The 12258-nt window shown below is 54.4% G+C and overlaps 1 protein-coding gene across 7 annotated transcripts in view; it reads right to left on the minus strand.

The window, feature by feature from the left end:
• Positions 1-1262: 1262 nt before the first annotated feature.
• SLC25A25 (solute carrier family 25 member 25) overlaps positions 1263-12258 on the minus strand; it is a 35107-nt gene continuing 24111 nt past the window's right edge. For 3 of the 7 annotated variants that reach the window (XM_084797654.1, XM_084797660.1, XM_084797656.1), the window contains exons 2-11: positions 7960-8086; positions 7787-7874; positions 7174-7209; positions 6824-6935; positions 5671-5829; positions 4324-4476; positions 4102-4209; positions 3839-4006; positions 3162-3312; positions 1263-3074 (exon numbers count right to left, since the gene is read on the minus strand). In XM_084797654.1, the coding sequence (XP_084653780.1) occupies positions 2890-3074; positions 3162-3312; positions 3839-4006; positions 4102-4209; positions 4324-4476; positions 5671-5829; positions 6824-6935; positions 7174-7209; positions 7787-7874; positions 7960-8086 (1287 nt within the window). In that variant the 3' untranslated portion in view covers positions 1263-2889. Of the gene's footprint in view, positions 3075-3161; positions 3313-3838; positions 4007-4101; positions 4210-4323; positions 4477-5670; positions 5830-6823; positions 6936-7173; positions 7210-7786; positions 7875-7959; positions 8087-10644; positions 10936-12258 lie in introns of those variants that run through there. The other 4 variants (XM_084797655.1, XM_084797657.1, XM_084797658.1 and 1 more) reach the window with 3 other exon arrangements.

A 12258-nucleotide genomic window follows, 5' to 3' on the forward strand; every position in this document is an offset into this window, starting at 1 on the left:
ATGAGGCACTAGGCACCAGGCTGTTAGCCACACCTGGGAAGATGAGGCACTAGGCACCAGGCTGTTAGCCACACCTGGGAAGATGAGGCACTAGGCACCAGGCTGTTAGCTCACACCTGGGAAGATGAGGCACTAGGCACCAGGCTGTTAGCCACACCTGGGAAGATGAGGCACTAGGCACCAGGCTGTTAGCCACACCTGGGAAGATGAGGCACTAGGCACCAGGCTGTTAGCCACACCTGGGAAGATGAGGCACTAGGCACCAGGCTGTTAGCCACACCTGGGAAGATGAGGCACTAGGCACCAGGCTGTTCACCCACACCTGGGAAGATGAGGCACTAGGCACCAGGCTGTTAGCCACACCTGGGAAGATGAGGCACTAGGCACCAGGCTGTTCGCCCACACCTGGGAAGATGAGGCACTAGGCACCAGGCTGTTCGCCCACACCTGGGAAGATGAGGCACTAGGCACCAGGCTGTTAGCTCACACCTGGGAAGCCGCTCCTCCCTCTGCGCAAGCAGCCTGGTCTGCGGTGTGGGCGATGCTAGTGCCTTCTCATGAGCTGATTCCCCCCACATACTCAACTCTGGCTTGTTTCTATTGTTTCCGTGGGGAGAGGTCTCTAAACCCCAGCAACACCTCATGAGGTTTTTGGCTTAAGTCATTAGAAAAACGGAGTCACCTTTTGCTGGGGGTGACCAAGGTGGAGATGCAGTTCTGGGACAAAAGCCAGAATTGGCCTCTGACATGTGACATTTCAGCTATTCCAGCAGGGAGGTGAGCTTGTGGTTTCGGGGACTCCTTGTAACAAAAAAAGGTCTGAGCTGGCTGGGGAGATGGTTCAGTGGTTATGAACATGGCTTGTTCTTCCAGAGAACCAGAGAACCTGAGTTCGATTCCCAGTGTCCACATGGCTCCTCACAAGGATGTGTAAGCCCGGTTTCAGTGGATGCAGTCTCTCAGAAATCCTGGCTAAAAAAATACTAATGCACAGAAAAAGGTCTGAGCTGCCCAGGCTTCTAGCACCCGGGAGGCCTGGGCAAAAGCAGCCTGTAGTGCCTGGAGCGCACGTGAAGAACTAGCTCCAGCAGGAAGCGGAGGCCCCCGCCACAGACGGAGCAACCCGACTGAACCAACATCCAGTAAAGGCGAAATGCCACCCTGAAGCGGGTGGGGGTGGGGGTAACTATGCAGGCAGTGGATGAGGGCGATGTAAGTGTCTCCCAACACCCAAACCCAAAGCAGAAAAACCGACCCTGCTGTCACATTTGAAGCAACTTTATTAGAAGGCTGCTTGCCTTTGACAAACTCCAGTTACAGCATAGACTATGCAGACCGGTAATTTTTGCATTGATCTTTGCATCCTATTTGGGTTTTCCTCATCAGGCCATTCTTGGGGCGATGGAGGCACAATTGCCAAGTGGCCAGCTGACCACTCATTGAGCAAGGGCAGCTGTGGGCCAGGAGGAAGATCAGGTCACAGGTTGGGGAAGGCCACCCTGTCCTGCTGCTCTCACCCTCATACCAAATTCCTGGTGAAGCACATCACTGCCTTGTCATTCCAAACTGTCCCCTTCCCCCACTAGCCCACCCGGCCTGCAAGGGTCCTCCCTGGGCCTTCCCTTCTATTTCCGGTGAGAGACAAACTTCTTTGGACAGACAGCCATCAGTGTGGGTGGCAGGTAAGGTCACTCTGTGGCCACTCTTCCATCCTGTCTCCCATGCCCCACCAGGTGGTGACGCGAAGGTACAATCAACCATGAACATAAATATGAATAAAAAATGAACTTGCAAACAACAGGCTATTAATTAAACAAATCTATAAAAATAGTTAGGACATAACTCTGTTCAAATAAATACAAAATAAATAGGCTCCAAGCAGAGTGATACACACGTTTCGGAATGTGAGGCTGGTCCCACTTGGCCCCATAGGGCCCTCAGAACAGACAGACTTTAGAGAAGCTACCCCCCCCCTCAGCTCTCAGTAAGTGTGGCACTTGTACAGTGTCCAGCTTGTTCTTCTGAACCAAATCCTTTACCCAGTAAGACATAATTAAGGCCTTCAGCATCTTTTTCTTCTCACGAGGGCAGCACCATGGGGCAGATCCCCCGCACCACCCTCATTCCACAGAATGGAACAGTTAGTGTGGTCATGAGCTGGTGCCAGTGCTGACAGGGCGTAGGGACAGCTCAGAGGACACTAGGCCCATGCAGGCAGCACAAATCCTCTGGGCTCCAGGTCCTAGCACTAGCTTTCAGCAAAGCCATGCACCATGGTGCCAGACAGCCAGTGCCTGACTACCCAGGCACATCCTGGTGGCCTTGCTGGTGAGCTCAGAAGAGGCGAGGATGTAAGTGGTACTCCTTCGGTTTCCTGTGCCACAGGTCCACATGGATGCTGCGGCTTGGGAAACAGATTAGAGGAGCCGCACTGAGGGGAGAGGGACAGGGACAAAAAGGAGTGGACGCAGGCCCACTTCCTACAACAGCACATCAGTGGACACGATATGAGGGGGCACAGGAATGCTCTTTGGGCCAGAGGGAGGACGTGGCTGAGGTCTGGCTGCGTGGACGAGATGGAAGAACTAAGCTGGCCTCCAAGCTCACTGTCTGGCAGGCACTGCAGGAAATGTCCTGTCTCTAGGGGCAGGAGCCTAAACCCTACTGACCCCTGGACCCCAAGGAATGTCCACAGGTCTTCCTTGGAAGGGACACAAGGGTCTGCCAGGTCAGCAGGACCAGCCCAGAGCTTGCCGGCTCCCTGTCCCTCCCCTGTGGCATCCTGGGTTTCACAGCTTGGGTAAGTCAGCTTAGTGTTGGCACATTCACAGAATGAGATGGCTGCACACCCCGGGCTGCAGCCCAGGGTCCCCGATCCGCCCCCCTCTGTCACCGGGACTGCACGCCCAGGGTGATCTTTAGGTTCTCATACACCACGTAGCTGATGCTCACAGCTGGAATCACCTTCATGAAGTTGGGGGCCAGCCCCCGGTAGAGCCCAAAGGCCCCCTCAGTCCGCAGAATCTGTTTGAAGAGGCTGCTCATGGTGACCTCGGGCGCTCCCTCAATGGAGGCTGTGGGAGAGAGGCCATTGGTCAGATGCCAGTGGTCAGCCATCCCAGCTACCAGGAACATAACCGCCAGCGCAGGACCAGCCTTACCTTGGGCCTGCATCCGGGTCCTGACCAGGGCCAGTGGGTAGCTGGCCAGCTGGCCACAGGTACTGGAGATAGTGCCACAGGCCAGGAGAACGAACACGCCAGGGTCTGCGCTGTTCACTGCGTAGCGCTGTAGCCAGGTGTTTTTCAGCGTCTAGCAGGAAGGAGACACAGGGAGAGAGCCGGTAAGAGCCAGCGTGGGAGAGGCACGCCAGGGCTGGGATGGGGGGTGGGGTGGACCGGCTATTGGATCCACAGGAAAGCTGTCTTTCTATCACATGGGATCTGAGAAGCCAATGTAACCTGATTCACTTGGCCTGGGCCTTGCTCAACTCCTGACTTGCCTGCCTTTGGCACCCGCTGTCACTTAGGGTTCTTGGCTAGGACAGGGAGCAGAATGAGGGTAGAAGGAGCACTATGTCCCCACACAGAGCACTGGCCTCAGTGGCCTGGAGTCTGAGGAGATCTATGAGCCCCCAGTGGCCACTGTGTCCTGGGGTCTGCCTGCTGAACCTCTGGACCCTAAGAGGGTACAGAACCTGGGACAGAGTGGGACCAGCTGTGCCAGAGGTGCAGGGTGACAGGAGAGCACTGTAGCGTCTCAGTCAGGGAGGGCGTGGGGACCAGGCAGGGGCTGACTTTCGCTCTCTGTTCCAGGCCTATGCCCAGCAGGGCCTCACCTCATAGACAGCTAGGTCGATGCCAGCATAGGGGATGATCCCCAGCATATTGGGGATGTAGCCTTTGTAGAAGGCAGCCACACCCTCCTTAGCCAGGATCCTCCTGGCACAGTCCAGCATGCCTGAGTACTGGCCTGTCTTCCGCAGGGCCATTCGGGTCTTCAGGACCTGCAAAGAGAGTGGCAAGCAGCGTGAGCACAGCCCCCTCCTCTCTGTGTCCCGCGTCCTCTCTCCTGCCTGCTCCAGGACCCAGCGGCCCTCACCTCCATGGGGTAGATGCTGCTCTGGGCAATGGCCCCCGCCAATGAGCCTGCCACGAGCCTTTCGTGGATCCTCAGTGTCTCCTGATCACTACCAACAAGGCGCTTCATCTAAAACAGGAAGAAACAGGGATGGATGCACAGGGGGCCACAGTTCCAGGGACCTCAGTCCCGGTGACACCACGGGAGCAGCTGCCAGCTAGCGACCCTCTCCCAGGGGCTTACCTGCTCATATGCCATGAATTTAATGGCCGACTCAGGGGCAATTTTGAGGACATTGATGCCATTGCCCCGCCAGAGCGACTTGGTACCCCCTTCTCGGATCATCTGCGTAAATCCGCCTATGATGCACATGTTGTTGCTGCGGGAGGCATGGACCTGAGCGGGGCAAGAGAGGAGAGACTGAGGACTGCCGCTGTCTGCCTTGGGAGGAGCCTCTCCCCTCCCCCTGAGTAATTTAATACAACATCCTGAGGCTTCGGCAGGCAGGAATGGCTGCTCTTGTTTTTTTTATTTTATGTTATTTATTAGTTAGTTTTTTGATAGGCTCTTAAACTATGTAGTTCAGACTGGCCTTGAATTTTCCGTCTTCCCAAGTGCTAGGGTTAGAGGTGTGGCCCACCTACCCAAATGGGGCAGCCTTAATCTCTAAGCATCCCTGGAATTCTGTTAAAATCAAAAGGGCTCAAGCTTCTGTTTTCTTGGAGGCTCAGGAAGGAAAATGGTTGCTTAAGGCCTAGCTGGGAGGAGGGGCCAGCACACGCCTAGATTAAGCCTGAAGCTCTTTTAAGTCTTTTGCCTCTGTCTGTTTCTGGAACACAGGGGGAGACCCACTTAGTTACTTATGCCTAGGGCACAGGGCAGTGCTCACAAGGCACTAACTCCAATCCCGTTAGCTGGGCTGAGAAGTCTGGGCTTTTAAAGCGGGGCCCCAGCTGAGGGAGGAAAGGGACGCTGAGTGACCACAGGTAAAATCTGCCGCTTTCCTGCTCACCTGATGAGCACCTCCAGTCTCTCCAGAGGATTTCTGCGGGGGGAAGGGGGTGCTGTTTCTGGGTAGGCCTCCTGGCACAGAAAAAGTGCCAAGTAGAAGCAAATGGGGTAACTGGTCACTGTTCAGACAGATGTCAAAGTCCACAGGTGTCCACAGGTGGCTCATTTCACAATGCTGCTCTGACATCAGACAAGCTTATCTCTGCCCTGTGGACGTGGACTCGCATGCTCAGCCAAAGTAACGGCCCTGCTCCTGACGGCCTCTGGGTCATGTAAGGATGTGCTTACCCTGCCCTCCATCAGGTGCCCTCTCCATCCAGAGATGTGCTTAAGGAACTCAGGCCTGCCACACTCCAAGTAACAAGCCCGCATAAGGTGACGGGCAGCTTACGTTTCTCAGCTAAGACTGGAACAGCTAAACACAAAAGTCTCCTAGGCCTCACCTACTGGTGTACTAACTCCAACCCCATCAGCTGGGCTGGCAAGTTTGGGCTTTTGAAGCAAGGACCCCAGCTGGGGGGTTGGGGGAGCCGAGCCCCCAGTGAAGCATGGGCTAAGATCAGCTTGATTTCCGCTCACCTGCATGAGCACCTTCAGTCTGTCCAGCGGGGCAGTGCAGGTTCTGGACACGGCCCCTGCCCCTCCGCCTGCCACCAGGTGTCTCCACCACATGCCCGTCTGCCTCTCCTCCACTGTGAACTCATCCGGGACAGTCAGATTCTCACCCACATCGAAGATCTATGGGAAGACAGGCAGACACAGGCAGCGTTACTCAGGACGTCTGCGTGAGGACAGCAGGAACTCTCCCTCTGCTAGGACAGTGGCTGCAGCTCTTGACCTTGTACGTGGTCTAGAGAGGAGCAGGTGATGATGGGGGAGAATGCTATGAAGCTGCTGGGTTGCCCTTTTAAAGGAAGCTTCTGGAATTTCCGACAAGGACTGCAGGGCTGGACCACAAGGATCAGGGAAGATGGGTACAAACCTTGCAACCTGATATAGGATCAGATTGCCTGCCTGCGGAGCACAATGTTATGTAAGGCCTCAGCAAGCAGACTGCTGTGCTGCCTGCCTAAAACCTTTCTGGAACTGGTCCCAGCCAGCTCTGCTGGCCTCTGGGCTGCAGGCCAGAGACAGGCTAGTTGTTCTGAAGCCTAGAATCAGCCCCTTAACTTTCACCTAAGAAGCCCTGACCTGGCACTGTGGATACAGGGTGTATAAGGCCAGGGCAGCCCAGACAAGAACACCAGAAGCCTCGGGCAAGAGGGTTAAGTCAGAGCGGCACGGCCAACTGTGGAGCTGCATCTGCGGTCCTGAATGTGGACCCCTGCTAAGGCAGAGGAAAATCAGTATGCAGGCCATGCCTATGAAAAACAAATCCCAAAAAACCAGGTCTAACTCTGTAGCTCAGGCTGACCTTTAACTCATGGTGCTCCTGGACTCAGCCAGAACAGAGAGAAATGATACTAAAAAAGAAACACAGGCAAGGTGGAGCTTTCCGTAACAAGGTTTCATCCCACGGAGCACAGACCGTATGCTTCTGCGAGAAGCTGCGGCATTGTGGGTAGGAAGATCAGGGAACAGGCTTGCTGTGCGGGCTGACCGCTGCATGGGAAGAGGAGGGGCAGGCGGCTCACTGTGTCATCAAGACCCCCACCCAGGCCTAGATAGGAAGGGAATGCCGGATACCAGACGCAGAAGGCTGCTGAGTGGACGGTGGGGTGGGTGGCCTCACCGTCGAGTGCTTCCAGTACAGGATGATCTCGGGGATGTTCTCCACGGGGTGCAGGAGGTGGTAGTCCCTCCACTCGTTCCAGTCGATGGTCATCGTGCCATTCTTGTCCATGCTGTAAGGCAGAAGCATCGTTACTTCCGTGTGTTACCCACCTGCCAGCTGTGTGCCCCACCACCTGGATGGGAGGAAGGCAGGTGCCGTGGCCACCGAGGGAACCAAAGGCACCATGCCCATGACAAAGGGTAAGGTGGCTCCATACCCTATTTTCCACAAAATGGAGATATGCTGGCCCACAAGAACCCCATTCAGATCAGGGAGGGAGGCGATCACAGGGGGACACAGATACTTACTAGGTGACAGGGCCCCAGAAGTGGCCCGTTCGTATTCTGACAGACAGACAAAGGAGGACGCAGAGGAGAGAGCAGAAACAACACAAATAAATGCTCTGAGCAGGTTAGTAAAGCAAGCGTACACCCGAGGACACTAGGGGCCGGCACAGCGTGAGGAAGTGGGGAGAACTGGGCTCCTGGGGCTCTCAGGCCAGCCAGGTACAAACTGGTCTATTTGCAAGGCCTTCTGGTAGCACTCTGCTTATGAGTGAGCCATCTTTCTGGCCAGCATGTGGCTACAGAGTGAAGTACAAGCCACTAGCAGCAGCCCAAGTCAAGGACCACACATGACAAGCCCCTCTCCATCAGGCAGAGAAAGTGTTCGAGGGACACTTCTCGCCAACGTGAAATTCCGACATTTTAAGAGTCGTCGGCGAATGGGCTAACTCCAGATTTGTGACTCTTCAAGTGAGAGTAGGGCTGCAAGCCCAGGAGAAGCTGGCTTTGGGAAGGGGCTCCTTATCCCTCCTCCAAACCACAGGGCCAGTCAGGGATGCGGGTCAACAGGGAACAGCACGTGGTTAGTCCAGAAGCCTCTTAAGCATCCCCTAGGACAGAGCCTGTCCACACTGACCTCTTCAGAATCTTCTCCGCCTGCTGTTCTGAGATCTTGACGCCCAAGTCCCGCAGGGACTGCATGATCTCCTGCGCATCGATCCGCCCTGTGACAGACAGTAAGATCTGTGAGCAGGGCCCAGCGGCTGCTAAGCCAGGCCTGCCCAGCAGAGGAGCTGCAGCCAAACTCACCATCGTTCTTCTTGTCCAGACTCTTGAACACCAGCCTCAGTTTTTTCTCATGATCTTGGAGGTAATGTACAAACTCTTCAAAGTCCAGTTGCCCATCAAGGTCCTTGTCACCTGCTTGCACAATTTTCTAGAAAACCAAAGTAAAGCCATGAGGTTTTGCTCACTAGCCTCTTGTCACAATAGGGAGATAACTGTTCTCCACAATGACCCAAGATGTCCTATCTCTAAGGATATAGCAGCCTATGGGTATCTTGGGGCACCCATACTAGAGCAACTGCCTAGGTTCCCAGAGGCTATCTAGAAGCAAGGGCCCACCTGCTTGGGTGAATAGAGATGCTCCTATGAGAAAGCCCTCAGAGAGGCCAGAGGGCAGCCTGGTACTTGCTCTTTCCAAGCATTCCCCAGAGCAGCCTGTTACACAGCCAGGGTCAGTGGCTTGGCTCCCTGCAGGGACCCATAGACTTCAGTCCCATGCTCCTGGCTGAGAGCTGGGGCGTAGCCTTGGAATCCAGACTCCCCGAGGAACTCTGCTACTTGCCCCATGCCCTGTGTGGCACTAGCCCAGTAACAATTTGGTGGCGAGGGTTGAGGGGCAGACGATGCCTACTTAGCAGAAATGTTGCCAGGGAACACTCTGGAGGCTGGAGGCCAGACAGGAGGGGCCGAGGACAGCTATCTTGGGCTTATGCTTGATGGCACTGCAGCCCAGTCCTGGGTGTCAGGGATACCAGACACAGCCGAGCCCAGATCCCCAGCAGGGCACTCAAGCCTGAGCAGCGTTACTAGTTTGGTGACCTAAGGCTTTAAGAGACCCCGATCTGCGGCGGCATCTGTCTTTGCTCAGCAGCTGGAGCTTCCCCACCCAGCATGGGCATGAAGGGGCAAAAGACCTTGCTGAGGCCTCTCCAGCAGCCAGCTCTAAGAGGCACAGGCCACCCGTCCCCACATGTTACAAAGCAGGAAACAGCAGTTACAGAGATGGTGTTCACTGGAGGCCATGGCCATCATGTGCATTCCGAGCCACCTACAGGTTAACCTCAAGAGCTTGTAGGAAGCCAGGCTTGGTGGTGCATGCCTTAAGTCACAGTACTCGGAGGCAGAGGCAGGTGGACATCTGTGAATTCAAGGCCAGCCTGGTCTACAGAGTGAGGTCTAGGCTAGCAGAATTACAGAATGAACCCTGTCACAGACCCCACCTCCATCCCCCCAAAAAACGTTTATTTACTTTATTTATTTATTTTTGTTTTTCAAGACAGGGTTTTTCTGTGTAGCCTTGGCTGTTCTGGACTCGCTCTGTAGACCAGGCTGGCCTTGAACTACAGTGATCCTCCTGCCTCTGCCTCCTGAGTGCTGGGTTTACAAGTGTGTACCACCGTGCCCGGCTCACATTATTTGTTTAATAGGAGGGCACTTTGAATCTCCTAAGGAAAATGTTCCTTGGTTTTCTTACGGGCAAATACATTCACTAGTCAAAATCAACGTGCTAAGTCAAAGTGTTTTGAGGCAGCTGGGGTTTAGGAACGGATGGGCCACACACCTAGCCTGCATTCCCAAAGGGTGGCCGGCATGCTTTCCCTCTGACATAGTACCATAGCGCTGACGTAGATCCTTAGGACCCAACAGTATGATGGGTGAGAGGTAAGGTTGGCATGTGGGACAGATGGCGCTTCTTGCGTACTTCCTGACAACATCTGTGCTCTTGGCCAAAGGGCCACTAACCCAAATTGCAAGGAAAAAGGAAAAAGTTTATATGCCATTTAGGAAGGAGGTCTCTGTCTCTGTCTCTCTCTCATCTCCTGGTCCCTAGGATGCCTGCCACCAAAGTAATCTGCCCTGGAGTAGTGCCCCGCGACACAGAGCACCTACAACTGTGCTAACTGTACCCTATCTGAAAACAGTCTCAAAGAACTTGCTCTGAGTTTGATGGTGCCCACCTATAATCCCAGCGTTAGAGAGAGTGAGGCAGGAGGACTGCTGAGAGTTTGAGGCCATTCTGGGCTACACACCAGGACCATGTCTGAAGAAATGCCAAGAAAAGCACATGGCTTTAATTCCAACGCTAGGGAGCCAGAGCGAGTACCAGGCCAGCCATGGCTACACAGAGACCTAATTTGTGTCTCCATTCTACAATGCACAAAATAGCATTCCAGCACGGGGAGGGGCGGCATGAAATTTAGTGAATCAAAGGAACCCTCATAACCCCCAAAGCCGTGGCTGAGTTTCTCTCCTCATACAGGGGCCGGGATCACTGCTGCCATCCTGTCCCTGGGGCAGCTAAGCACGTGACCGTGCAGGAGGGAATGCTGCCCCATATCCTAGCCCCTCTTCTCCAGCGGGCTTCTAGCCTCTGCCTAGGTCACGGAAACTTCCCATGGCAGTGAGACAGCCCCAGGCCTCTGTGGCGCCCTGGACATTTCAGGAGGCTCCATCTCAGGCAAGGAAGAGCATTCCTATCCAGAGACGCTAGCTCCCACAAACAAGGCCAGCCTTTCTTGGACACTACACGAAGACCAGTCACCCCCCAGGACAGTGACAGAGAACTGCTGGCTACAGCCACAGAGGGCTGGGGAAACACCTACATTTCAGGCACTCTTTCCTCTAGGCAGAGAAGCCATGCCTCGCTACCATTTGTTCCTTCCCTCAAAGCCAGCCCTTCTGCCCCTCACCGCGGCGGCGCGTACAGACCTGCTTCCACTGGCGGTAAGTGAAGAACTCCTGCGATGGGATAAAGACGCTGAGTTTGAAGATGGACTTCAACTCCGCGGGAAGGCCCTTGGACTCAAAGTACTGGAACTCAGTCTGGGCCTCCCCCATGACGGGCACATACAGGCACAGGCACAGCATGATGGGGAGACCGGGTGCTCAGTCGCCGCCACCGGGAGCAAGGGCTGGCAGACGTCAAGAGCGGGAAATGCCGGGCTTCTCAGGAAACTAGCAGGAGAAAAGCCCGGCCTCCGCTGTCACCGGCTGCTAAGTCCTGCCCTTTTACTTAATTGGGAAAAAAATCCGCCCACTCTAAGTGCAGCCAGCAGCCAATGAGCAAGGTCCCAGCAGCCAGCAGTATCGGGTTGCTCAAGAGCAAAGATCAGGACTGACGTCACTGCTTGCTGCAGTTAACTCTTGGAGCCCAGGCAGCAGGCACTGCCTAGGGTTGCAATCCTATGGTCACACGAACCTTCACTCCTGGCTGTCAGCCCCTCCAAATAAATAAACAAACAGCCAACAGAGTGCTTTCATACAAGGTCTTCAAATGCGTCACACTATATAGTAGATTTCTCTTCTTAGTAAATCATTTCCCAACTGAAAATCCGGTGGAACCGGAGACTGTTGAAAATTGACCCAGGCTACTGCGGGAGAGAAGTGTGAGTGCCTCATCCCCAGCTGTCGGAACACAGACCCCACAAAATCCCAAGCATGCAGTGCCTGGGAACCACTTCCATCAATCATTGGCTTCGTGCGGGTGAGACTCACGGTCCTCAAAGCCCATGCGTACTCAGAACACTGGAAGCCTCGGTCTGATCACAGCCTCAGTCTGATCAGAAGTCGGCCATGCCACCCTGAAGCCTTTGAAAACTAGCCACGAGCCAGGCACAGTGGCTCACAGCTATAATCCTGGCATTCTGGTATTCTGAGGGAGAATCTCCTGTTTGAGACCCCCACCTACGCTACATATTAAGACCTTGTCTCAAAAACGGGGTGGGGGTGGGAGCTGGAGAAATGACTCAGAGGCTAAGAGCACTGGCTGCTCTTCCAAAGATCCTGAGTTCAATGCCCAGCAACCACTTAGTGGCTCACAACCATCTATAATGAGATCTGACGCCCTCTTCTGGCCTGCAGGTGAACATGCAGAGCATTGTATACATAATAATATATGCCACATCGAAGGCTCTGGGCATACTGGACTGATTGGGAAGTGCCCGAGAGATTAGTAAAGCACATCTCTAGTTGTGTCCACTATGCGGGAGGACTTCCTTGAGAGCAGGATGGGGCTCCAGAAGCGGAAAGCCAGCTGCTGTGTGCTTGCTCTCCTGTCTTTGCTTCCTGGCCATCATGATAGGCTGAAAACATGAGCCAAAACAAATTCCCTCTCCCTTAAACTGGTTTCACAGTGACATAGATCTGAGCAGTTGCTGGGCATGGTGACTCAGGCCTGTAATCCTTGTACTTAGAAGGCTGGGCAGCAGGACTGTTGAGAGTTAAAAGCCAGCCTGAGCTCTATCTATCTATCTATCTATCTCAAAAACGAATAAGATGACTCGCACAAGGCCTCCTCACCGGCAAGAAGATGGGGAGATTGAA

This window comes from Acomys minous (genome assembly GCF_964271855.1).
Source record: "Acomys minous genome assembly, chromosome: 10".
In the NCBI taxonomy this organism is placed as follows: domain Eukaryota; kingdom Metazoa; phylum Chordata; class Mammalia; order Rodentia; family Muridae; genus Acomys; species Acomys minous.